The sequence below is a fragment of the Semicossyphus pulcher genome, unplaced genomic scaffold (genome assembly GCF_022749685.1).
Source record: "Semicossyphus pulcher isolate SPU_LCO1_2020_fin unplaced genomic scaffold, fSemPul1.0.p SCAF_9, whole genome shotgun sequence".
Taxonomy (NCBI): Eukaryota; Metazoa; Chordata; class Actinopteri; order Labriformes; family Labridae; genus Semicossyphus; species Semicossyphus pulcher.
The window spans coordinates 21,107,063-21,133,499 of NW_027211770.1; the positions used below are offsets into that span (position 1 = coordinate 21,107,063).

The window sequence follows — 26,437 nt, forward strand, 5'->3', positions numbered from 1 at the left end:
CCTTATTTTTTCAATTGTTTGCTTTTTTAGCCGTGAAAGTCTCGAGTTATAGCTCCTTAGTGTCTTCTAAAAAGTGGGTGGAAGACATCGACATAAAAAACCCCAAATAAGTTGGGTTTTTTTTAAAACATAGCTGGATTTTAAGGGTCACAAAATGGGTCGGAAACACTAGTTAAAATTTTCGTTGTGTGTAAAGCATATGGATTTTTTAATATGCAGACAAGTGTGGCCATCTGGTGAGTGTAATGTTTTTATTCTCTGAGCAGGATCATATTTACTGTTTCATTTCCTCCAGTGGCTCTTTTGTCCTGAGACTTTCCCCTATTTTTAATGACTGAGATCACTCTCTTTAATATGCACAGAGACTAAAGAATGAAAGCAGGAGAGGTGGTGTGCTCAAATAGGAATAAAAACTAGAGCAATTGCAAAGGGAAACGTTACAGTAGCAGCAGCAGCAGCAGGAGGAGGAGTGTATGTGGAGAATCCCAGGCTGGCAGCGAGGAAACGGTCGAGTCAACACTCTGTACAGCATCCACTGTACCGCAGTGTCTTCCTGCCGCCCTATCCGACACAGAGCTGCAGTACTGCAAAGTGTGAGGGGAGAGAGAGGAGGGGGGAGGGTAGGGTAGAGGAGGGAGGGGGGGTACCGCACTGTCGTTACGAGTCCAAGTGGAGGAGGCAGGAGGAGAGACGCATTATTGCAGTAGCCTACAGTGCCACAAGACGCACATCAGAGAGAAAGAGAGGAGGGGGTGACAGAAATCAAAGAGAGAGACAGCTGATTTCTCATGACTGGACTTTTTTTTCTTTACCCCACCTTTATTTTGAAATTGCACGCATTTGGCAGCAGCTTTTAGAAGAAGCAACTAAAACAAACCGGCCAGTCAGTGCTGCGTCTCAGCGTCCAGGAGCAGCTCTGTGAGGACTCAGCGTCTCTTGGAGGAGCAGCATCCGTGGATTGTCTCCCGGATGGATTATAATTCAGAAGTACTTTTCTCTTGAGCTCGCGCTGCTCTCCTTCACTTCCTGTTCTCCAGTGAATTATCGCCCGAGTCGTTTACGTGCACCGGTATTGCGGTACTTTGCTGACGACTTGCAGCAGCCTATAAATGCACCGCTAGAAGATTGGCTCCACTGCGCCAAGACCCCCCGCCTCTGTTTACTGTTAGCACGCCACTTTAACCACTTTAATCTCTAAAATCTGGACTTTCGCTCGGACCAGAGCTTGAACGGTCTCGCCTTTTACCCCTCATCTATCTTGCTGTTTTTTTCCTCCTCTTTATTGTACTTCAGACCCTCCCTCTCCTGCCCCTCCTCCACCTCCTCCGCTGTCCGTGAGTCACTTCAAACAGCTGCATAGAAGATGTGAGTATTTATGCGGCTTTTCTGCTGCGCTATTTTCCCTATAACCTTATATATAATATATCTTAAACTGCTCTGCACAACTTTACATCCGAACCAAGTTATTTACCATATGTTTTTCCGGTGGTAGGGGGCTTGAACTGGTTTGTTTCAGCTTGATGGATTTCTGCTGACGCAAGTAAAAAATTCCGTCAGAGCATCACTAAATAATGTATTCAGAGGTTGACTGCTGCCTCTCCACAGCGTTAGACAGAGTTAAACAGAAGCCTTATTTAGAGTTAAACTGAGTTATTTTACATATATTTATACTAGATATTGAAATTAATTTGTTGGTGGTTAATTGGTTTGTCCGGTCAGAGTTTGAGGTCATCATCATCACCTGCTTAATGTTAAGGATCATTCATGTGAAATGATTGATGCTACATAAGACATTATGTATCTTATCTGCTAAATGCTGTCCTCCTGCAGTAACAGTGATCTGCCCCACAGACTGAGCCAGTCACTGCTCCCCCAGAGGAGCGTGTTCGCTCAGTTTGAAACCTCCTGTTCTCATTCCTCTCCCCCCTCCTGATTTAACCCTTTACTCCCTTTTTACGCACATCACTTCCCGGCCTTACATTTTCAGCTCAGTCTCGCCTCACCTTTTCTCCCAGCGTTCTTCCTGGGCAGAACTTTCTCTTTCTTGCTTCACATCTGTGGCCTAGATTCTCTTTCTTCTGACTGCATTTTCTTTCTCTCCGACCCCATTCTTCACCACCACCTGCTCCTTTTATTCCTCCTTTCTTTCCCATTTACATCCTGCATTCATCACCCTATATTTCCACTGTACCCTGCAGAGACACACAGCTTTCTTCTTTTGCTATGTGGTGACTTTATCTGTTAGTAAAGTGCTCATGGTCTCCTTTACTCTGATGTCAATTAATCCTCCTCCTCCTCCCCCTGCCTCGTCTAAGGTCTGCCCCCGATGCTGCCCCAGCCGGAGCTCCAGGCGCTCCAGGAGCCCCCGGTGCAGATGGAGCCCCTGGAGGCGCCCCTCCAGGCCCACCTAATACCTCCAGCAACCGCAGGCTACAGCAGACACAGGCCCAAGTCGAGGAGGTGAGCTGCATCGGGCCAGACTGAGACTGTGGGCCTGAGATTTATGTTACAGGCATGCAATATTAATAACGAAACATCTGGACTTAAAAGGACAGTAATTATACTTGTAGCTTGTAAAAATGCTTTGTTGTTGTGTTTTATATATTAAATGGTCTCTTCTGCAGTTTGTAAATATGTATTAACTCTAATGTATGATACACAGCTTCATAAAACCCCTCTGTCCCCTGAGTTGCCTCCCTTTAACCGAGCCTGTCATCCTCTTTGTCTCCCCTCCTCTGCCAAATGCTCTCTCATCCTGCCCGCTGTGGTGTAGGTGGTAGACATCATGCGGGTGAATGTGGACAAGGTTTTGGAAAGGGACCAGAAGCTCTCAGAGCTGGATGACAGAGCGGACGCTCTCCAGGCCGGAGCCTCCCAGTTCGAAAGCTGCGCAGCCAAGCTAAAGAACAAGTACTGGTGGAAGAACTGCAAGGTGAGCACATTAGCAAGGCTCCATTAGACAGATTGTTGTTACTGAAAGAAACTCATAATGCAGTCTGAATGAAGAGTCCGCCTATTAGCATGTGCATTGTTGCATAGTGATTTAATATGTATATGGGGATACTCAGCTCTTCTTTTAAAGCACATAACACAGCTCATGGTAAAGTGCGCTGAGGCGAACACGCGCTGTCTGTTCAGAGCTTTACACACACTGATGTGTTAATGAGCTGCTGAGGAAGAATGAACAGATGCTATGGTGAATGTTATAGTAGTGATTTTACTCAAGACGTTGCAGAACTAAAATGTGTTTTGCATGTTTTTTTTTTTTACAATCAGTTCCAGTTTGTCTTAAATTCCTTTATAAAGCTGCATCTATACTAAATGTTTTTGTTTCCTCCTTCCAGATGATGATCATGATGGGGATCATCGGAGTCATTGTGGTTGGAATCATATTCTGTAAGTAGAAGACGGTTACGTCTTGATGCTAATACAAAGATTGATCTCTCTAATGATTGACTGACAGAGAGGTCGATATATAAGTGTTTAAAAGCAGCTTCAATTATGTAAAAAGCAGATGATTTTAAGTGCTTTCTATGGTTTTCCAGAGAGCAGCAGAGAGTAGGTTTATCAATATATAAAGAGATGTAAAGGCCAATTTTCCATGTGGAGTCATTCTGCCAGTATACAGTAGTGTTTATGTGTTAGTGCTGTTATTTTATAGGAAATTAACACCTTTGCTTAATGATGCTGGAAGGTGTACTCCAGCACCAGCTTGTTATTTATATTTCTGCTCTAACAGCCCCACGTCTGGTCTTTGCACTTCTGCTCTGAGTGTCAATAATTCATGCCTCCTTATTACAGTAAATTATTGATATAAAACCAGTTTGACCAGTTTTTAACTAAAAAAAACAAACCTGTGACCGTCACAGAAGAACGCGAGCTCAGCTGACGCTCCTTGTTTTGCCTGCAGTGATATATTGCCTGATCCATTAGACTAATGACTCCCTCTCTCCTTCATTGCAGTGTACTTCTTCTACTGAGCTCAGCCCATCAGTGTGGATGGATATGGACTTGAGAATGATATGAGAGGGAAGAGAAAAAAAAAAGAAACCCCAGCTCCCCCTTTTATCCGTCCTCTCCTTCCTCTCTTCACACAGTCTTCCATCAAACCATCCTGCACTTAAACATGACGGTAGTGTTTCTAGGTGTCTCGGGCTCTCTTCGCCCCTCCTTCCCTCCCTCCTCGTTGCTTTCTTCCACTGTTTTGGTCTCGCTCACTCTCTCCTGCCTCTGCACCTCATGTATTATTGAAGGACGCAGCAGGCCGAGTGAAAGGGGAAGAAAGAGGGGGGAAGGAGGGAGAGAGGAAAGTCTTGTGACACGGGAACAAACGGGGCAAATCCTGCAGGACGAGCTACGAGGGGAAATGTACAATGTACAGATGGTGAATGTGCGCAGGGAGATTGAACAAGAGTTTGCAGTCCTTTTTACCCCAGATACGCCAAAGCTTGTCCACATGACCTTTTTTGAGAGTCCTACATTTGTAAATTGTTACTGACATGCCTAACTAACACACTCCTTCTGTCACAACTGCTAGCGTCATTGCTAAATACTACCACAAAGTCATGTTAGATTAAGATTATGATCATTTTTGTTGTGTGTGTATTTGTGATCCGATCATCATAGCTGATAGGCTTTATTTATGACTTTTTTTGTTTCTGTCCCTGCCTAAATCTCTTGTTCTTAGTCTCTTGTTTCTGCAACGTTCGTTAAGGACAATAAGAGAAGAAAGATGGTGTAAAGACGGTGTGAGAGTTTAAGGAAAGGAGGAGGTGATTCTGGTAAAGGTAGTAACGGTACTGCAGCATTTTATTCCTGTATAAATAAGACAAACTTACTCTGGACTGATAACAATTACTAGTTATGTAGATGTATAACTATGTGTCATTTCACCTTGGTTTTCCTACCACAGGTGTTGTCATAGTAATATGCACATGCAGCCACTAACAGACAATCTCCTGTATACATGAGCTGACTGCTGCGATCCAGAGGAAGGCCTCTACGCTCTGTCTTGCACAGAGTCACAGCCATAGACAGATGAATGTGTAGCGTCACATTTCAAACAGGTTCAAACGCCAAAAGGAAAAGCGTTTGTTTGATCGTTCTTTAAGTTGACCAGGGAGTACGGGAGAAAGGACATGAGTTTCCCCCCCTCACTCACATCCAAACAGACTCACCTGTCACCTGCAAACTGAGGTGTTTGTTTCTAACTTGCATGGCAAACGGTGTCCATAGTTTTGCCTCTTTGTGTGACCTGTGTATCTGCCATGTCTGAATCTAACTGCCGATTGTACATTTTGTTTTGTTAGTGGTCTAAAGGACCTGTGTATAATGTTTCTGATCTGATTATTCTGCTTATGCAATGCAATGATGCTCAAGAGTTTGCCAGTTTTTTGTTCAATTCACTTGCTTTGGAAAGAAAAATAATACTCAGAGACTGCAAACAACTGCTCCTATAGTGAACTGTTAAATCATGTAGTATTGTATGGATAGATCAATAGTTACATCTGTCAGGTTATGCTCCTGAAAGTGTTCATACATTCTTTAAGACTTTTGAGGGATGAGTTGGACTTTAAGAAAAGATTTTCTTCTCTTAGATCTGATTTTGAGTTGATAAGAAAATATGAACCTCATGTGCAAAATGCATTGATGCATAACTGTAGCAGTTAACTCCAATTACCTGATGATACTGTGCATCAATATTATGAGGTAATTAACACAAGAGATATGAGAACTTGTGATTTACCTGGAAACGCAGAGATAGATGCAACCGGATTTGCGAAAACAAATGCATGCTTACCACTTTTGCTGATGCAAATAAATAAATCACCAACAGAGCTGAGTGCTGACTTTATTTTATTCTCTGAGGGAATTTAGACCACGTTAGAAAATGTGTTCCTGCAATCCACTTCACTTCACGTGATGCCGGCTTTCTCACAAAGATTCTGATTGAAATCACTTAACTGAAAAAAATATGATACCTTAATACCTTAAAATATCCTTCAATCCTTCATGTGAAAAATAGATTATTAAAGAGGAACAATAAAAATAAAATCACACACAAAAAAGCAAAAATAGCGTAAAACATTTCAAATCATACCAAATAAAAAAGTACAACAAAAGAAGTCTTATGACCGCTTAACATCCACACATCAGTGGGATTAAAGAGGTTCTAACATGCCTTTTAAAAATACAGTTTACAGCAGAAACACCAAGAGTCCATGGTCATATTTCCCACTTATGACCGAGACACCAAAAACCCTACAGTGTGTACAAGTAGGATTACAGATCATTCAAGGTCAATCAAACATGTTATTGCTCATTCTGTTATTCCTTACTGTATAACTGCTCACTTCAGCTGTATTCCCTCTGAGCTGCTCTTCTTGTGCAGGATTTATGCAACTTTACATACATGATTGGCAGCAGCATTGATCACCCTTAATATTGGAGCAGATGAAGGCAAGGTTTATAGACTCTTTAAAGCCCCCCTCCCTCCAGTGAAAATCAAGTGTTTAACCTTGTAAACTTCTCCATGTGGTGTTGTTCATGTGCTACAAGACATATCAGGGACAACATGAGCACTCATCTCCATGGCTGGGCCTGTCTGCTTTTAAACTGCAGTGCACCAAGGACAGGCCTTCAGATTGGCAGGTTTGAGACGTCACAAACCTAAGGAGCCAATCCCGTTAATGGACGGGGTGACACTATGCATATCATTATGTGTAACCTATGGCAACCACTTCAGCGATGCGCAAGCTAGCTGTAACCGTCATCGTAATTTTTGCAAACGTTAACGTTACTACTACTAATTACTACATTTCAAGCCAACTATGTTTCAACAAGTTGCCACTAAACGATGGCAGAGACGTGTTTTGTTTTCAGAACAGAGGGAGAAATGTGCAGAGTGGGCGGGGACCATGCAGATTCTTGAATTTTTAATGAGGGAGAAGGAGGATTTTTACAAGGTAATTAAACGTATTTTGTAGAAAAAACATATCAGACCTTTTATGCGTCTTAGAACATGACTTAGGCTTATCTTTTAATAACAGCACATTTGATTAAGATGATGACACTGAGATGTCGGGTTTTATGCCAAATTCCTTGAATCTTAAATGAAAAGAAAAAGAGAAAAACAAGCTCCAAACTGTCTTACTGCAACTTTACATAAGCAAATTCCCATCATCAGTACTCAACTACAAATAAATCATCCAGCTAAATGTTCAAATACAGTAGCCTAAAAGAGGTCAAGGAATCAGCAGTTGCTTCTAATAAAATAAATAAAAACTTACAGACTCACAAATGACACAAAAGAGTCCTTATAGGCTCAGTTTCAAGTCCGGATGATCAGGAGAAGATCTCTGACTGACTTATTTCATGACCTGGTAGAAGAAAATCACAGTGATGATCAGGAAACCCAGAACCCACCAATAGGAATCTAAAAGGTGAAAGACACACAGAAAACAGGGTTAAGAAACTAAATACGCGACACAGAATGTAATGCAAATGAACAACCTCGACCTATTAGAAGTTTCAGTTTAGGGTGTTAAATAAACATGTTTTTTATTTCCACGTGTCTAAAAATACTGATTATGGTTCCGTTTCCATTGATGAAAAAAACTCCCCTCTGCTCTAAAACTCAAAAACAGTTTATAATTTGACTAAAACTATAGTTTTAAACCAAACAGGTAACACACTCCACTCTTATGGAAAAAGTGTTCAGACAGTGTTTTTATGAATTAAACGAACAAGATATAAATAATATTTCTGAATGATATTAAGAGATGCTGGTGGGTAGGTTTTGTTACATTTGGACAGAACCAGGCTAGCTGTTTCCCTCTGCTTCAAGTCTTTATGCTAAGCTAAGCTAATCAGCCACCAAACTTAGCTTCATTTGTACTGTACAGACATGAGAGCAGCATTGATCTTCAGGTGTAACTACTGGAGAAAAAGTGTTTTTACCCTAAAATATTCAAGTATTCCTTTAAAACTGCAGATGTAAACAACAAACACCAGCCTTATGTGGATACCTGGTTGTGGACCTTCTACCTCCACACTGACGGACAGAGGGGCGTCCAGCGCTGGGTGGGACACCCTGCAGATGATTTTAGTTCCAGGGAGGACATCAGAGGGGACAGCGAGGTGGGAGGACAGGGAGAAAGTCCCATCGCCGTGCTGCCGGTGGCTGGACAGAGAGCCCTGAACTGGAAACACTGTAGGCTCTGTGTCTGTCGGAGAGAGGGAGAACCAGTCCATCTGCAGAGGAAAGAAGAGAATCAAGAATCAATCCAACTTACTGTATCTTTTATACAGGTGACATGCAAAGTGCTGCAGTGCTGACAGTTAAACACAGTCATAGATTTAAAATCTAGCAAAATAAATGAGAGCCAATACTGGACTGATCCTACATGAAGATGCTCGTTATACATTTGATTTATGAGTAATTAGGAGAATATTTGCTTAATTTAGACAACAGTTTATCTGTTTTTATTTTGGGTCTGTTGCAGCTGGGACGGTCGGACTATTTCAGGAGAGCAAGAGAGGCAGAAAGCAGCCATGACGCCTTTTTTCTTTTGTTTGCCTGCTTCCAATGGATGAAATAAAACCTGAAGAAAACGCAAACCCTTTGATTGGACAATAATCTTCTGTGACCCATGTACATTGATTTTCTGTGGTGCATCATTGCACTTCAAAAATTCAAGTTTGATTAGCCTGGTGGAAATTGTTAAGCACGTTTATGACTTTTCCACTTGTAAGATCTACTCAGGCCATGCGATGTTATCAATAAACAATAATTTCAAGATTGTATGCGTAGCCAATTTCTTCAGTGGCAGGTAAAGTATAAGGTTTCAGAAAACGTTACTGGTTAACAGCTACATCTAAGACACTGCTAGTCACAGACCTGAGCATCCAGTGGGTAGTATTTAGCGCAGTGGCAGCTCAGCATTGTTGGTGAAGTCGACTTCAAAACCAACTTCTCCTCTGAGAGTGAAACATGAGGTGGCTCTAAAACAAAAAGCACAGGAATGATTAAAAGACTTTTCCCACAAATATATCTGAACGGAGCGATCAGGGTGAAACTTACGGATAACGTGGAGGTGAATGACCTGCTGGGCGTGGAAAAGGCCGACACTGACAGTACAGATGTACGTCCCCTCGTCCACAACCTTCAGCTTGTTTAGAGTCACAGAGGTGTTTCCCTCACCAACAACCTGGGCTATGTCCACGCTGGAGCCACTCCTGTCTGTATGCACTGAGGGACGGAAAATTCAATCTTAAATCACGATCAAGATAATCTGACGAAATTATCACGTTCACCAAGCTCAGGGTCCACTTTCACGATTGTTCTGGAGCTCACTAGAGTCCATTTTCAAGCCACTTAAGCCAAGAGTCACTAATGTACCATCATCAGCACTCTCAGAGCCACCACAAGTCTTCCTCAGAGTTTAAATTCTCCTAGCCTTCTCCTCACCCACTGCGCTCCCTTCTGCATCATCCAGCCTCGTCTTCATGTCAAGCACTCTCCGCCCCTTTCCCCGGTGCTGCAGTCGCCATTCGACGGCCACCTCCTGCGCTGAGGGGATCTCCTGCTGCCTGAAGCCACAGTTGAGGAGAACATCACCTCTCAGAAGGGCAGATACAGACTTTATGTGGGAGAACACCAGGAATACCACTGAGGGACAGGAACAAAGACAACAGCAGAGAGGAAGAAGTGAGAATGGCGTTACGAAACAGGATCGGAACATCTCAATGATAGATGAGTAGGATCCCACCCTCAGTCAGAAGAGTCCCTGTCTGGCTCAGAGGCAGACCCAGCTTGTTTTGTATGAGGGTCGACTCGTCCTTCTCCACCGACAAAGTCTGCAGGATAAACGCAGTGCTGAACTCAGCTCCATCCACACCAACAGACACCATAAAAAGCGTTGCATCTGAACCTTCCTGAGATCCACCAGGAGAGTAGAGACTTATTTCACACATGACTTCCTGCTCATTGCAGTCTGCATGGAGCAACACATCTGTGTTTGGAATCTCAGGTGATGAGACTGAAGCAGAGGGATAAGAGAAGTTAAACACGGGTTGTGTTCATATAAACCAAACTTTATCTATAGAGAAAGTGGGGAGAACCTTTAGCTTCGAACAGGATGGCGTCTGAATCAGGGATCGTAGGTGGTACAAACGAGGTGAGTATTTCGGATGATTCTTCAGATGCCACCGCAACTTCTCTTAAGACAAGAGTGGCTGGAGTCCGTTTGAAAAGAGAGCCACCGCCCATTCCACCCATGCCGGTTCCCTCCTCCACCAAGTTGCAGGAGAGCACCACGTCTGTGACACCATTTGCTGAGAAACAAGGAAGAGATTATAGAAACGCTAAAGTCTTACTCAGAATTAAATTATAACGATACAGAGTAAAATTCTAGAAGTGAACTTACAAAAAGTTTACATTTAGTAGGTAAAGAAATTGCCAGAAGATTTTTACAGGCCCTTTATTTTTTTATGTATTGAAAGTATCCTGGAACAAATGTGTCTTTTGGTCCGATTACAAGAATCAAAGAACTCCAGCACTCTATCTTCTAAACTCACAATTATGGGAAATCTATTAAGACTTCAATAGATGGACTTTCAGTAGGCAATTGTTATTATTACTATTATGATTATTTCAGAATGATAGGAAAACAAAGGCAGAGTTCTCATATCTATTGGGTTTAAAGAGAGGAATTTAATTCAACAATCTGCTTCATTTAACCCTCAGTAAATATACATGTATCCTTCATTAGGACTGACTAAAACATTCTAGATTAAACTAGATCAGAAGTTATTCTGATTCAATTAATTGTGATACAAAATGAACGCTGTCAACAAAACACATAACATGGTCACAAACACATAAGATGGTTCTTTCTAGGAAACATCTCAGACATTCAGAGGCAGAAATAAGCTCAGACATGTTGTAAATTGTAATGAATATGTTCATGTATAAAATGCTTGACAATCTGCTTAAAATCAATTGACTGGCTATACTTTTCCGTCCTGCATTGATATGTGAAGATTGTTGCTCTTACCACAAACGCACGTCAGGAAGAATCCAAATAAAATTACGGCAATCACCATCCTGAAGTCTCGTTTGTGTGGTTTATAAAAGCAGCGAAAAAGTGTTACCTTAGTTAAATAAGGAAAGGTGAAATAACTGCCGAGAACACAAAGGCATCACCGAACTTTCACTTTTGATTTCAACAAGAAAGAACATCTCATTGTGTTGCTACACTTTTGATCATTTCAGAAAACTGTCCTAAGTACAACGATAATGTTCTTAAGCTGTATAAAAATGAATAAAATCTCATCAACAGGTTAACTCTTTACGTTTTACCACACGGTATCAATAAACCTGTCTCGCTGTCCGCAGCACGCGCGGTGGTGTTGCAGTGAAGTAGCGAAAGTGAAAGTAAACATGCAGGCACGTCCAATGGCGCAGTAGAAAGGAGCGGGTCATGGGTTACTATGGAAACCAGCACCTCCCTGGAGGTTTTCTGGGCACGTGAAACTGGTAGGAGACCCCGGGGTAGACCCAGAACATGCTGGAGGGATTACATCTCATTCGACATGGAGCCGCCTTGGGATCCCCTACAAGGAGCTGGCAAACGTTGCATGGGAAAGCGACCTGGATTTAATTGCTTAGTCTACTGCCACCATGACCCGGCCTTAAATAAGTATTCAGAAGGACTCTGTCCTTGAGACTAGTCGTGAAAAGTGTTCTTAAACATGCAACATGAGGGTACAAATAATTGATAACTTACCATATAACTCATGCGGTTTGCCTCATTTCTGCAAAAACGTCATCTCCGTGGCTGAAGTTTGGGACAAAATACTCATTAACGTCAAACAGCCTGAATTACCTTTATGGTCTAATAGTCATCTAGGTTTCTAACCATTAAACCACTGGGATTCGTTTGTCGCGGCTGAACTGAAGTACCTACTTACCTAGAATTAGAAGCAATATTTGTTTGTGGGTTATTTAAGTTGAGTATGCCGACCTTACAATCAGTATGACATACACTAAGTAATTAAAAGGTTTTGAAAGCATGCTAATCGTGATAAGTAAAAACCAGCACATTATAATTTTTAGACAACAGGAAGTTTATCTTTTATTTTGTATTATTGTAAATATCTCTGTGTTTATTCTTCTTTCATCAATCTTCACACAGAGGAACAGATTACTGTTACTATCAGTTCTCGTGCATAGTCTTGTTGATCCACTCCATGTAGTTGGTGACTTTGGTATAGACTCCATACGTTCCCTCCAGTCCACAGTCAATGCCCCAGCTGACAATCCCAGCTGCCCAGAAGCGCCCATTATTTTTTAGGGCGAAGGGGCCTCCACTGTCACCTTGGCAGGAGTCCTTCCCACCCAGGGGGGTTCCAGCACAAAACATGTTATTCGTTAGATCTGGCACACCGTTCCTCTGCTGCTTAATGTTGTTGATCGAAGTATGGCATATCCCCTGGTCCACCAATGGGAGATCCACATATTTCAGCTTATTTGTCAACATCCGTGTATTGTTAACTTTTATTTGGCCAAAGCCTGAAACCATTCTGAAAAAAGTAGAACAAACTGTTATGGTGGACTCAGACAGAAGAGCCATGCAGAGTCCTGTCTCAAAGACACATATGATGGCAAAACAAAGAATAAAGCAAAAATACATTTTAAAAGTCAGACAAAATGATTAACTTTACAAACAAAAAAAAGCTTGTAAAATAAAAAAAAAGCTTAAAAATGTTCCTTTACCCTATAACGCCAGTAGTGTAAGTGTCTTCCTCTGCTGGCAAACATATTGGCATAATCGATGAGCTGAATGTGATGGGGTCTACCAGTTTGATCAAGGCAATGTCATTGTTGTAGTTTAAATGTCTGGGGTTGTCGTAATTAGGGTGAACATGGACCGAGGCAGTAGACACCGGAGAGGCCATCATGGCATGAACATTAACACCTCCCATGTAAATCTACAAAAAGGAAGAAAAAAAGTAAATTCAGAGGCATGGACGCAATGGGCATGCAGTGTACAACAGGGCTGTCAACGAATATTCTAAATTTGAATATATATAACCGAGTTGTGATAAAAAACGGATATTCGGATATTAAAATTAATATTCGTTGTGACAAAAAATCTGCACTACCGCGGCTGTTTGCGAGGTCGCAAATTCTCGTATGTCCTCACGCGCACTCTTGGTTACGGAGTATCCTTGAATGCATCACAACGTCACTATGATACATGAATAATTAACTTTAGTCTCACTGAAACGAGCTAAAACAACTATGATGGCGGAGAATTTAAATCCCGGCCAGACAGAGAGACTCACCCCCAGCATAACAGACAGGTGTTAGTATGTTGATTTTTTAAAGGCTATGTATGAATAAATATACCTGTCACAGCACAGCTCGCTTGGAACGCTGAATGTCCGTTTTACCATAACCTAATTACTTAATTTGTTTATTTTGCAAGGCGTAGGATCTTTTAAAAGGCACGCTTCTGTTTAAATCAATATATCTTTGCAAGTAAGTTTGTCTCTCGTTGTGTTGGTATGTCCTTTTTCGGACATATTATGCAAAAATAGATATGCGAATAGTTAGAAAATTTGTGGGGTTTTTTGAAGCAATAATCGAACGTCATTTTTGGCCAATTTTGACAGCACTAGTGTACAATACACCACTTACCTTTATAGTGTCCTTTGATACTGTTTGTCCTTGATTTTGTACAACATGAGCTGCAGTCAAAATCCAGCGGTCTCCAATCACCATGCCTCCTCCCTGTGCTCCCACATCAACTAACGCTTGCCAGGGGATTGTATTCTCTCCAGCGTCACTGCCTCCAAAGACCCTCTGAAAGCCCGCGTTGAGTTGAGTGGGCTTGCCACACACTGGATCACACGGACATAATTTAGGTTCGCACAGTAATGTAACGTTTTCTATTCTTCTAAGTATTTCGCTGAATGTAAAGCAATACCTGGTATGCATGTTGGGTTGATAATTATTTCGTTGTTGGATCTCCATTTCCTGTCTGCTTCACAGGTGAAGGTAGCTGGTGGAGCAGAGAGAAGACAAAACACAAAGATAGTTAGATATTCATTTTTAGCTTAGGTGATGTAGAAATGTATTTCAGGAAGGGTCAGTACACTGTGGCATCACCATTGGTATATTTCCAGGATTCATTTGGTTTCCACTTAAATTTGAATTCAAAGGAAACTAAGAATCTCTGTTGTTAAGTTGTGGGTCTCTAATAACCCTAAACGATCTTAAAGGAGCAGCTCGCCCATGAAAAAAGGCACTGTCAGTCAAAGCTGGTGTTGTCTGTAATCAATAGAAGCAATAATATTTGAAATCGGCGCCATAGCTGTGGAGAAAGTTGTACAAACAGCTTGTGGTTTCGCCCATTCTACAGTCCTACAAAACCCAGCGTGCATTGCTCCCCTCCCTCTGAAAGGAACGGCCCAGCGAGAGACGCTGGAGTGAAATAGTACCGTTTTCCAGTCAAGGACATTGATCGCTGCAGGCAATGGCTCAGAGCGGTTCAGAATCTGAAATACGACGAGAAGATACCGGTGGATTGTCTAAAAACTCTTCGGGTCTGCAGTCCACATTTCAAACCTGACGATTTTGAACGAGACGTGACATCGGAGGCATGCGTCCTAGATTGAGGAAGTGTAGTTTAGCAACCTCCCTGGCCTCCGCCATATAACACGTTTTAAGTAGTCTGGTTTTCCAGGGCCTGTTGGAGAAGCGGATAGTGTCCTCCAAAGGCACAGAACCAAATTGTATTTGTTTTCTACTGTAATGGCATTAGCTCCCCATAATAGCATGATAGGACTGAGGTTGAAAACGGGCCTTTTAAACAAGTTTCAAGAGCATATTAATGGAAAACAATGGCTGGTAGGAATGGTAGGAATAATCAAAATCCTCAGGCAATCGCACCTGTTAAACCCCCAAAGAGGGAGTAAAATGGTTCATTACAGTGATACTGAACCATAGACTGGTACTGATTCTGAAAGCCGGACATGAAGGTCACTCCTCCATTCAGCAAAGGTTCGGGTTCTCCACAATCAATTACTGCAAGGGGAAAAACAAGAACATGTTCATATATTTATCATTAAGACACAGGAACAGATAAAGAAGACACCGTTTCCATTTATATTGAATTGGTCTGAGCTCATCTGTAACATACTGTGGCATTCTGGAAGAGGGAGGTGCCACTGTCCACTGCTTTGGCAAATAGTGGAGAAACTCTCAATCTCCAAACCATCCTGAGAGAGAAAAAAGCCCAAAAGTTTGTTTTTATATTGCTCGGTTGTAGACAGTTGTAGGTTGTAGGTTGTAGGTCTATAAAAGGAGTTTCATCTCACCACCATGAGCTTGTATCCTTGGTCACAGCGCACATAGATGTGGTCTCTGTAGAAATATTGGGTCAAGATAGGAGTGACCCTGCCCTTTTGTACAGTACCGGGAATCGGGCAATTTACTCCTGGAGACAACATAGACAAGAGGATGTGGAAAATCTTGCAAATATTGTATATATAGTTTATTTTAGTATTTTTTATATGGTTATGAAACAGACAGAAACAGACTCGACGGTAACGACACATGGTGAGTTGCATGTTAGACATTTAAAATAAATGATTTACGTATGCATGAACAGGACAGGATCAGCAAAGAGATGACACATGGCACAACAAGGCCAACACATAATGAAAGTTCCTCACAGTAGCTGTAATAATTTACTGACCACCGCTGTATTTATGTGCGTATTTTTTAATAAAGGGATTAAAAATACTGTTAGTTCAAATCAGACATATTCATTGTGTGAAAATTGGCTTATCCCTCTCCTCACTGTGTGTGCTGTAGTCCAGGCTCCAGCCTCTGCTCAGGCCGTCAGCATCAGTGTGGTAGTCCAGCTTCACAGTGTTGGAGTTTATCATGATCACACCTGGACTCGTTCCGCCACACAGCTTCACGGGCTCTGTGTCTGGAATAGACATCTGTAAAAAGAGAAGTGGTTCACGCAGCTCATTTATTGTATAACATATCTGTTTAGTGCTTTCTTTTATTCCCATTGATACATATTTTGTGTTTGGGAGTTGTGATTACCTGCAACCAGTGATGGAGACAGATTGGGCCTTGCTCAGTGTCCATGCTCTCGATTTGGAAGTTGTCAGAGAAGTTAAGAGACACGGTGAAGCCAGATTCGACTGAAATAATGTACTGACAGGACACAGCATGAGGTGGGGGGTCAGGGTATCCTGGACTGAACAGATGCCCCTCCGGCTCATCGTATGTACCACCGCTGCAGGATACTGTGCAAACAGAAAAGGAGGACATCAGTTAGTTTGAGCCATAAAGGAAGATCTGTGTTCAGTGTTGATCTTCTGAGCTCTATCAATCAAAACTTAAAAGGTGATAAGATCTTCATGTTGTCACAGCTTCTTCCTGGTTGTTTATGTGCTTATATACAAAGCAAGTGTGTGTGTCTGCACAATTACTCACACACACAAGTGCGCTGGTCTGAGCGCAGGTCGTAGCCATGGTGACAGGAGCAGAGGTATGAGCCCAGGGTGTTGAGGCAGATCTGAGAGCAGAGTGGACCAGAGCCGTCTGCAGGTTCTGGAGCAGAACACTCGTCTATGTCTGATCATGAGGAAGAGATTATGTCATTGGGGTTAAGCAGGGGAAGAGTCAAGTGACATAGAAGCAGACAGAAGATGGATAAATGCTACCTATGGCCTGGTACTGAGCAGAGAAGCCCACGCTCTGGTGGCGCTCTGGGTTGCTGTTGTCTGTCTGGAAAATGAGGGTGAGTCTGTTTCCAGGAAACAATATGGGCTGTTGGCCGGGGTGATACCCGTCAGCAGAATTGTATTGGCCACAAAACTTCCCCAACACCTTTTCATCAGACAGAACCTGAAGGAAATATTGTGAAAGTTATTCATCGTACAAAATGTCATTAATTAAAGCTGCTATAGTCAATATAATTCCTATTCACAACGGATTAAAAGACCAAGAATAATATGAAAGTTGTTTCCTGTATTTACAATTGTGTCTGCAGTTCCTCTACCTGGAGCTTTTTAGCATCTTTTGTCGTTTTAGTTTAACAGACCACAACTTTACTGTAATGGTTCCTTTCCCCTGCTCTCATCTCATAAGCAGACCCAAAAAGATTTATATTTGGTCAGAGGCAAGAATCCAAATAAATGATGATGTAGGTCCCTAACTGTTCTCCTCCACACATGTAGTTCTGTTGAACTGGTCTGGGAAACTGTTGAAGTGTATTTCTGCAAATATACCACATTCAAATGTATATCTTGCAAGAGGCTATGGAGCTGGAGAGAGCTCTGCATGGAGTTAGCTTAGCTCCAGGTTAGCCGACTAGCTTGGAGAGTTAAGAGACAAGGGAGTAGACATGTATTCACTATTTTTGATATGTTCACTATTCATTCATGAGCAGTAAGACACAAACAGTATAACCTGCAACAACTTCTTACTGAGTAGAAGTCTGTGTCGTGGATGATTGTCAGAGAAGCACGTCAACACTGCGTCGCTCTCAGCTCTATCACATCACAGCCAAACAAAGAGAGGCACCACCTTGTGGCGCTATGCGGAATAGCAGTTATACTACATTTAGAAGGTTCAAGGAGCTTGCAGTCCCTGTTAAGGTCTTTCAATGAGAAATTCTCCAATTGGACCTCACAAAAAAGTGGTTAAATTACCTATATGACATGTTATGTACAATTAGCTATGTTGACCAATAAAACTGGGCACATGTTGTATTGCTACGACATGGAGGGGAACTCTTCTGCACGGTAACCGACCAGGGCCAGAACGATTTTCATCAGGACAAACAGGCTGCAAATTCAGAAACAATGTCAATTAAAAAACACATGCAATAGTCCAAAATAAATGTAACAACGATTACTTTGCATCTTCATGAATTTAAAGTGTGTTTGTTGTTAATGCATTTGTTTTGGCTTTCTTTTTCTTTTGGCCCTTTTTTTTCATCTGCAGAATGTTTCTGTCATTGCATTTGTTTAACACTACTTTCTGAATTTGCAGCCTTTGTCTCCTCATGGAAATCATTTGGACGGTTGCAGCACATTTGCACTTTGTCCATGGCAGCCAAGCAAGACAAAACCTCCAAAAAGGCACTAAAAAAACATTTCAGTGAGCTGCTTTCTTGTGAGATCATCACCAATGAGAGACCACTGCAAGGGCAAAACAGAGGTGTTTTGCAACACCCATCATGCATTAACTTACTAGGATGCACACAACTATATTAATGTGTGTAGTTGCAAGGAAAAGTCTTCTAGGTAAAGTTCAAGTTGTCTAGTCTCGGTTAAATTGACAAAATTTGCACTCAAGTCATATTTCGCAATCACACGCTACAACTCTTATTTTTGAGATAAATTGTGGCTCTGACTGTAAGAGCGTCATAGTGGCATTCTGCCGAAGCTTCAATGTCCAGGTACGAGAAGGTGAGTCTGATCTGGTAGCCCTCGGGCACACTCAGGTCCCACCGCTCCAGCAGGTTGGGCGGGTAAGGCTTGGGGTACTGGGGGGACTGGACCTCCCCGTGCATTTGAGGCTCTTTCTCGGGCAGCCGCCAGCACTCACTCAATGACACAAACAGAAACCTGGAAACAGAGAGAGTTTGACCTGTTTGTCAGTTTGCGGTTACGTGAGCAGCTGGTCCAAAGTTGATGCAAACAGAAGAAGAACAAACACAGTGACACAAACAGCACAGATTTCACAACCATATAATATTATTGAGGCTTTATATGTGACAAACTCAGAGATTGATTTCTCTGTACACCTATAAAACACTCTTCTGTAATATAGGTTGTAGAGAAAACAACACACAGTTTTAGAATGGTAGCAGATACACATACTCAATTTCAGAATCAAACTATAAATTCCTAACACACGATATAAGTGCATTATACAAATGAGTTTAAATTCCATCTAGACTTACAAGATGATAAAAGACGTCCGCTCCATCTCTGCATTAAACGCTGAATCCTTCAGTGAGCCGATCCTGCTGCTGTAGGAGCAAATGTCTCACATTCAAGTGAAACATTAATGCCACAAAGTTTGGTTTCTCCGGTGTTTAGCAACTCACTGCGTTAATGCCAGGAATATGTCTTGTTTGCTTTGGCAAAATCAAGTTAACACTGACTTTGACTTTGACTTTCAGTTTTAGAGAAACAGGGTCGATGGTGGAAATTATTTCTCTGAGAGAATGAGGAATATCTTGTGAACTAAACTCCATTAACATACAAACTTAAATGATTCATTCTTAGATTATTACCATGCTAATTTGTTTTAAACTGCTTCCAGACTTATATATACAGTATATCCCACTACTGCAAAACACCTGCATGATATCCATTCTGCCACCAGAGGGAGCTATCAGACTTTCAGCTTCCTCAAACAAAAATTTCACTAACTGAACATCAAATCAAAACCATCACAACCATGTCAATGTGATAACAGAGGAATTTAAAAAGCAAAGTCCGGCTTCTACATCAAACTACAGTCAAAGAAAAACATTCATAAACACAAACAGGAATCCTGTTATTAAAAAATGCAGCGCAATAATGCTTCAATCCATTTCTATCATCACCAAGTGGTAGTAGACCATTGCTTCTTGCTGCAGCTTCTCACGAGGAAGTGACATCACATCAGAGCCGTGTTTTTTAAAGAGACCACTAGAATTATGTTTGAAGATGAGAAAACCATAGAAATTGTAGCTGTTTTATAGGTGGGAATAGAAATGGTTGAAAAGATTGCATGAGAGGAAATCAAAGGAGTAACGTGTGTAATGCTCTATGATGATGAAAGCAGTTGGTGTAAAGATGACCACGTGTTGTAATAAGTCCACAAATCATATAAAGTTAGATTTTATAATTTTTTTATTTCATAAATCAATGAGTACACGAGATAAACATGAATGAACAGGACATATTAATGACTGAAGTTACTGTACGCACAACCAGTGAAACAAACTGCCCTTAAAATCATTTTGATTATTTCATTTGTGTTCCTTTTTAATACATTTGTTATATTGTTATCTAAATCAATAGTAGAAAAAAAGTTTCCTCTGAGTAACATGATACAGATTTCAACCATATTTCCCCGCCCTTTTTAAAACACACAAATTCTCTTATTCTCTTAGTCATCAATAACATAGTTATGATACGACATGATATTATTAAGTTGGTTAAAACATAAATTCTCTGCTATTGATTTGCCAATTCCTTTAATTCAAAGTATGAAGTTATGTTGTGATCAGAGCTGAATGTTATAGCTGCATTTGATTACTACATGATTATAGTCATTTTTTTTCATTAACATTTTTATCTTTAAGATGTGAATCAGATCTAAAATGGATTACATACATCGGTGCGTAGCAGAGTATTTTCTCCATCTGTCTAAGAATTTTCTGTCGCATCCATAGTCTCCCTAATCCAGTCTACGTAATTCTCCACCTTGGTGTAGTAACCCTTGAACTTCTTGTCACGACATGCGGCTCCCCAGGACACGATGCCGCTCAGATAATACGGCCCCACTTCACTCAACACGGGCAGAACAAACGGACCTCCACTGTCTTGCTTACAGCTGTCCTTTCCTTGCGCTCCGGCACAGAACATGTTATTAGTGAAAATTGTGCGTTTCCTTGAATTTGTTAAAGGTGTTTCCTGACACGTTCTAAGAGGGTAGACCGCAATATGAGCGTATTTCAATGTGGTGGACGTGTGAAATTGGTTCTCGTCCTCTGTCATCCCCCAACCCGACACTGTACCTTGCACATTTTCCACCACGCCTCTGTTTGACTCTGGCAGACAAAGTGGGAGAAGGTTTGGGCCTAAATTCACCCTGGAAGCTAATCTGATAAGAGCAATATCATTGTCAAAGTTGGTGCGATCTTTGATGCCTTTGACGTAGCCGGGATGAATTATGATCTTCTCAATGCCCATCTCAAGTACGTTAGACTGCCTGCCTGACATTTCTTCTGCATTTACCAGTCCACCAACCATGCGGAGAGCGTCTTCTTTTACACCATCCACAACATGAGCTGCTGTAATGGCCCAGCGGTCTCCGATCAGTGACGCTCCTGCTTTTCTCGGCCCCCTTATCAGAAGATGCCACGGTATTTCTCTTAGGTTTGCATCCTGACCTCCCAAGATCCTGCCCACACTTGCAATTCGTTTGTCAGGCTTCCCGCACACTGAAATACACACAATGAATCCAAAGACTCATAAAAAAAAAGGAAACATCTCCAAAGGCATGATGGGTAATATGAGAGTAAGTCAATTTAAAATCTTACCTTCAACACATCTTGGCATCACTGTCGTGCCACCGCTCGATACCCATTCACCGTTGGCACTGCAGGTGTATGTGTCTGATAGATGAAAGAAAGCACATTGGTGAAGAAATGATGAAAATTATGGAAAGGAATCAGAAGAAATTGAAATTGAAATGCCCGAGCTTCTTCTACTCACCATCTCCTTCCAGTGTGTAATACTTCGAGCTGCAGTTAAACTGGATCTGCTTGCTGTACTGAGTTTCTCGGCTATCTGAGCCCACCAACTGAAGGATGCTGTCTTCTGGGATAGCAGGAGGACCGCAATCCACAGCTACACATGAGAAATTATGAGAAAAGAAAAGACATTGTTAAAAAAAGAAATGTAAGAACACTAAAAGGATGTTCAGATAAAAACTGAAATTTGTAAGACTTACGTTCACAGATGTAATTGGGAGCCCATGTGCCTTTTGTCTGACATACTGTCTCATAATATATTGACAGGGTCTCAAGCTATTTGGAACAAATAGAACAAAGTTTAATTGATGGTGGCTCAAATTCATAAAATATACATGTATCAAAGGTTTTGTTGCTCAGTTCACTCACAGTGCTCAGGGCATAGCCAATATCACAGGTTACTTTTACTGTGTCACCCTGAGAATATTCTGGTTTTGGAGGAGACGCGGTGGAGTGTGGCGTTACCTCTGCAGGACAGACCTTGTCTGCGATTAACATACAAAAAAACATTATTTGTTTATAAGTTTAAACCAAACTTCATCTCAAATATTCTTTTCCCGTTGTGTCAAAAGTGAGGCGGCTGCAGTACCATTGGTTTTGAAGCTGAGAGAGAAGCCTTTGTTGGTGCCAGAGCCATCAGAGGCGAAGAGGATTTTGACGTGATGCGAGTGAGTGAAGAAGGGAGAGGGTGGAGGCGTGCTGCCACAGAACGGCCCCAGAGTCCCTGAAGGAGTCTCGATCTGCAAACAGAAACACATGTACAATTTCCTTTCTCCCTCTTTGATGTATCCCCTCTGGTGATACATGCAGATGTATGTGTGTCCTCTGGTATGTACAGTGACTATAAGATGATTCTCTCTAAATTTGAAAAACAAAATATATGTTTGAAACATAATAAGTTAAATGGAGATTTGTTTTTACTGGGGATTTAAGGGATTCCAACTTTTGGTTAGTCCTTTCTTGTGGCAAAACCTTCACCATGAAGACAAAGAAAGAATCGAAACAACTCGCTAAAAAGCAGGAAAAACAGGATTCAATACAAGGAAACTCACAAGTCTCTGATAATCCCTTTGACTATTAGTCAATTTAATTATTAAAAAAAGGGAAGACAGGGGGCAGGCCATCGTAATTGACTGTGCAAGAAGGAGAACAGTAAGGGAGGTCACCAAGAGACATTTGGAAACTCTTAAATACTTCCAGGCCACAGAGGCTGAGACTGGAGCGACTGAAGGACAATAACAGTTGTGTATACGTATTTTATGTATTTAGCTTGAAATATACTTAATCAAGAATCAAAATAGTTTCAGACATATTTTCTTATTAATTTATTAATTGACTAATCATTTCACTGTGAACTACTGCTGTCGTTTCACAGTTTCTGTGATTTAACGAAGACAAGCTAACATAGCTAGCTAAACTTCAGTTGTTGTTAGCAGCTATCCTTGAGGAAGTGTCTGAATGGTTCCCGAAAATAATGTTCACAATGTAGAAACTAAGTTATAGCTTTGAAGCTCTACCAACAGCTAGCAAGTGAGCTAATTTTCACTCATAATAATAGTGGTTGTTTAAAGCTTTTTTATTTCCAACACTCTGAACTTGTGTAGCTAATGAGCTAAAAGAGGTGACGTGAATGAGATAATGTTAGCAAGCTAATGTAATTGTAGCATCATGGCTAAAGGAAACTAGCATTACTACTGCATTGGTGCTACACAGAACCTACTGATCTTCTCTAATCTTAAGTGTTTTTTGATGAATTGATAAATATTTAGATATTTTTGGGATGTAATAAAAATCCAAGTAGTCATGTAAAGTCAAATATGCTAATTCTGCAGTTGTGCTTTCTGTTCCTGCTCCGAAAAATCCTTTCACAATAAAACTTTCTGGATATAAAAACCACAAACGTTGTGTAACTCATACTGAGACTGTATAAATATCAATGGACAGTGTACTGCGTAACAGAAAAAGTAGGCCTTTTTACCAAATGAAAAGAGGGAACAAAATCCAAAAAGAGCAACTTAGACATGTAAAATGACCACAACAGGGTGTGGTACTAGTTCGGACAACAGTGTTGAATCCATGGTTTCAAGACATTTTTTAGAACTTTCTTTGTTTCCTGCTCTATGACGGTAAGCGTTTTAGAAAGACACACCTCTATATGCTATTTACTGACTACATACCTACCTTTAGTGTGTCTATGCATTGACCATCAGGGCTTTGCTCCACATCGAAGTCCTCAGAAAAGGTGAGCTCCAGCTGCAGGTGTTCCTCCACAGACAGCGTGTACTGACAGTTTGAGTTCTCTGCATATGAAGTGGGCCAGGATGGGCTGGATACTTTCCCTCTGCTCTGCCCTGACAGATCCTCAGAGCAGCTCACTGTGTGGAAGATAGGTTTTCATAACTGTGATCAGTTCAATGAAAAATAATCATGAGTATTTCACAATCAGCCTCCTTTTTCTCATCTAACCCCCCTCTCCCCCCTCCTCTTTTCCTCACTTCTGCTTCCTTTTTTTTTTCCTCTTATTTTCACTTCATGTTTCGGTTTTGTTTCGTCTTCCTCTAAATTTGAACTATAATCATCACTCTGTAAACACTTTTTATCTTGTAAATGAACTTCTCATACCACTGCAAGTTTGGTTGTCCACGGCCAGGTTGAAACCATGGCGACAGGAGCAGTAGTACCCTCCGATGAAGTTGTGACAGAACTGCGTGCACCCGTTGTTTGGGTCGTCCTCACATTCGTCAAAGTCTGGGAGAAAATATTCAAGGTCAGATTTGGAAAGTCAATGTACGTCGTCATATTGAGTATCCACAAGATCAGATATTTCTTAGATTCACACAACACTTATTTAAAGTTAAGAAATGGCTGGACACAGCAGCTAGTTAGCTTAGCGTAGCATAAAGACTTAAAACAAGGGGAAACAGCTAGCTAAGCGCTGTCAAAATGTACACACCCGCCCCTCTAAGCTCACATTACTCTAAGACAGAGCTGGGTAGTTGTTTCTTACCCTTGTTTCTATTCTTTGAGCTAAGCTAAGCTGAGCTAACCATTTTCTGACTGTAACTTTCCATTTACTTCAGACATGATAGCGGGATAGATCTTGTCAGCTTATTCTGGGCTAGACAGCTTAATAGTTTATTTCCAAAAACGTCGAACTATTTCTTTCAGGGATTCTACAATACTGCCAATCAACTGACTTTTAGCCATCGTGTGACCTAATGTAACTCTTAGTCACAGGTCAGCAATGACTTATGTAAATCCATTTCCGTAAATGGCTACATGTTCTGCTATAGGTTATCGATGTAACAAGACATTAGTCAGAGCAGCCCTGTCAGCAAAAAACTGAATTTGAAAAAACTCAATGCTAAAAAACATTTAAAAGCTTGTGCTTTAGTCATTTATTTAGCCTTTTTTAATTCATGCAGCACATTGACATCAAAGAAAAACCCTGCACACTGACTATTTTAGCGGTTCCATTCTAACATGAAAAGAAAACCATCTCATGTGTTTCTAAAAAATCCACTACTACAAAATTTTTCACAATGTTGAAATACATGCAAGTAAAAACTGAGCTCTGTGGGGGAAAGTGAAACAATTACAAGGTCACAAATGACCTTGGTTGGGACTCATTCAACTCAGTATTTCACTCGTTTTTTTTGTGTGTGTGTGTGTGTGTGTCTCACACCTTGATCAGAATAAAAGCCTCTGAAGCCGGTGTGCCTCTTTGTGTTTGAGTAGTCTGAGTAGAAAGAAAGAGAGAGGCATCCACCAGCAGAGGAGATGAGCGAGGGGTTAACAGACCGCTGCAGCTCCTCAAACTCCTTTTTGCCACACAGAACGGAAATAAGGTTTCCATTTGAATAAACCTGGAATGAGACAAAACCAGGAAATTATGATTTAGAAGCTACAACAACTGAAACCACCAAAAAAGTAAGTAACATCGAAGCTTTTGACTAGTATTTTGACCTCTGACCTTCACGGCATCGTTTTCACAGTCCTGGCTGTCCTCCAGGTCCAGGTGGATGAGTCTGATGGAGAGCGTGTGACCTTTGTGGGCACACCTGCTCCAGTTTAGACTGGCATGGGGCAGGTATCCACGAGGATACCCCGGGGACTCCACCCATCCCAGCAGCGAGGAGAGGGCTGAGTGTGAGAGCAGGAGGAGCAGGAGACTGAGGGAAAATAAGGAACATTAAAAAAAATCAATGGAAGGGGTGATACACTGTGAAGAAGAGAAGGAAAAGGTGGATAAAATACGAGGAAAAAGTTAGTTCGTTAGTTGCTCAAGAGGCATTAAATGGGCACTGATTTTGAGTATAACAGCACCGGGACTTGTTACATGCATCACTCTGCTTCAGGGGTTTTGAATACAACAGGTTAACATTACATACAGCAAACAGCGTCTGTCTTACTTGATCAAGCTGGTACCTCACAATCGAGGTTGTGCTGTTGTACTGAATATTAGCACGGCCGTGATTCAGTCGTAGGCAAAAGGCCTCAGGAGTATAACAGCACGGAGTACAATATTTGGAGTAACAGCACTCCCTCTTGTGTGATATTGCTTTCGTGTAAAAACTGGAGAAAGTCCAGAGTCAGCAGTCGGCAGTAACAACAATAAATGAATCACAAAACTGTCCTTTAATCTAACAAGCACATGACTTTCTATTAGTTTAGAGATGAGTTGATGAAAGTACTTAAATGCCAAAATTCAAACCCACCTTGATCGTAACATCATGATCCGATCAAATCTCTTCAGAACTAAACTGCATCGACATCTCTCCTTCCTCTTTTCTTAATAATTTAATTCTATTCCTCCCTCTTCCCTGTTCCCTTGCTTGAATTATGCGAACGTAGGCATTTTATAA

At 41.3% G+C, this 26,437-nt stretch overlaps 3 protein-coding genes across 3 annotated transcripts; 1 reads left to right on the forward strand and 2 right to left on the reverse strand.

Moving 5' to 3' along the window:
- The first annotated feature begins 680 nt into the window (after positions 1–680).
- Positions 681–5,835, forward strand: LOC138584789 (vesicle-associated membrane protein 1-like). Its single transcript, XM_069657101.1, has 5 exons — positions 681–1,365; positions 2,316–2,460; positions 2,774–2,932; positions 3,345–3,396; positions 3,964–5,835. Coding segments are annotated over exons 1-5 (375 nt in total). The 5' UTR covers positions 681–1,363; the 3' UTR covers positions 3,981–5,835.
- A 4-nt stretch (positions 5,836–5,839) lies between these two features.
- On the reverse strand, positions 5,840–11,417 carry tapbpl (TAP binding protein like). The gene is made up of 8 exons (XM_069657100.1): positions 11,058–11,417; positions 10,123–10,335; positions 9,771–10,040; positions 9,470–9,670; positions 9,083–9,250; positions 8,900–9,003; positions 8,028–8,253; positions 5,840–7,435 (listed from the first exon to the last, which is right to left on the reverse strand). Exons 1-8 carry the CDS (start codon positions 11,104–11,106, stop codon positions 7,368–7,370), a joined length of 1,299 nt encoding a protein of 432 aa, XP_069513201.1. The 5' UTR covers positions 11,107–11,417; the 3' UTR covers positions 5,840–7,367.
- Positions 11,418–12,145: 728 nt separating this feature from the next.
- On the reverse strand, positions 12,146–26,395 carry c1s.2 (complement component 1, s subcomponent .2). Its single transcript, XM_069656365.1, has 24 exons — positions 26,291–26,395; positions 25,546–25,744; positions 25,258–25,438; positions 24,195–24,320; positions 23,754–23,947; positions 22,162–22,312; positions 21,942–22,057; positions 21,773–21,848; positions 21,535–21,669; positions 21,360–21,434; positions 20,471–21,260; positions 19,005–19,073; positions 18,453–18,666; positions 16,756–16,939; positions 16,526–16,666; positions 16,130–16,335; positions 15,873–16,020; positions 15,388–15,506; positions 15,210–15,288; positions 14,960–15,094; positions 13,995–14,069; positions 13,706–13,908; positions 12,779–12,993; positions 12,146–12,585 (listed from the first exon to the last, which is right to left on the reverse strand). Exons 1-24 carry the CDS (start codon positions 26,305–26,307, stop codon positions 12,219–12,221), a joined length of 4,215 nt encoding a protein of 1,404 aa, XP_069512466.1. The 5' UTR covers positions 26,308–26,395; the 3' UTR covers positions 12,146–12,218.
- Between the last annotated feature and the right edge of the window lie 42 nt (positions 26,396–26,437).

Bases quoted from the DNA above. Each gene is read 5' to 3' on its own strand.
- LOC138584789 (XM_069657101.1), top strand. The intron at 2,461-2,773 runs GTGAGCTGCATC...GCTGTGGTGTAG, and splicing joins CACAGGCCCAAGTCGAGGAG to GTGGTAGACATCATGCGGGT. The intron at 2,933-3,344 runs GTGAGCACATTA...TCCTCCTTCCAG, and splicing joins ACTGGTGGAAGAACTGCAAG to ATGATGATCATGATGGGGAT.
- tapbpl (XM_069657100.1), bottom strand. From the start codon at position 11,106: ATGGTGATTGCCGTAATTTTATTTGGATTCTTCCTGACGTGCGTTTGT. The intron at 10,041-10,122 runs GTTCTCCCCACT...CCTCTGCTTCAG, and splicing joins CATCCTGTTCGAAGCTAAAG to TCTCATCACCTGAGATTCCA. The intron at 9,004-9,082 runs GTAAGTTTCACC...TTTTTGTTTTAG, and splicing joins CATTCACCTCCACGTTATCC to AGCCACCTCATGTTTCACTC.
- c1s.2 (XM_069656365.1), bottom strand. The intron at 22,313-23,753 runs GTAGGTATGTAG...TTCTGTTTGCAG, and splicing joins AATGCATAGACACACTAAAG to ATCGAGACTCCTTCAGGGAC. The intron at 14,070-14,959 runs GTGCGATTGCCT...CTGCTCCACCAG, and splicing joins CCTCTTTGGGGGTTTAACAG to CTACCTTCACCTGTGAAGCA.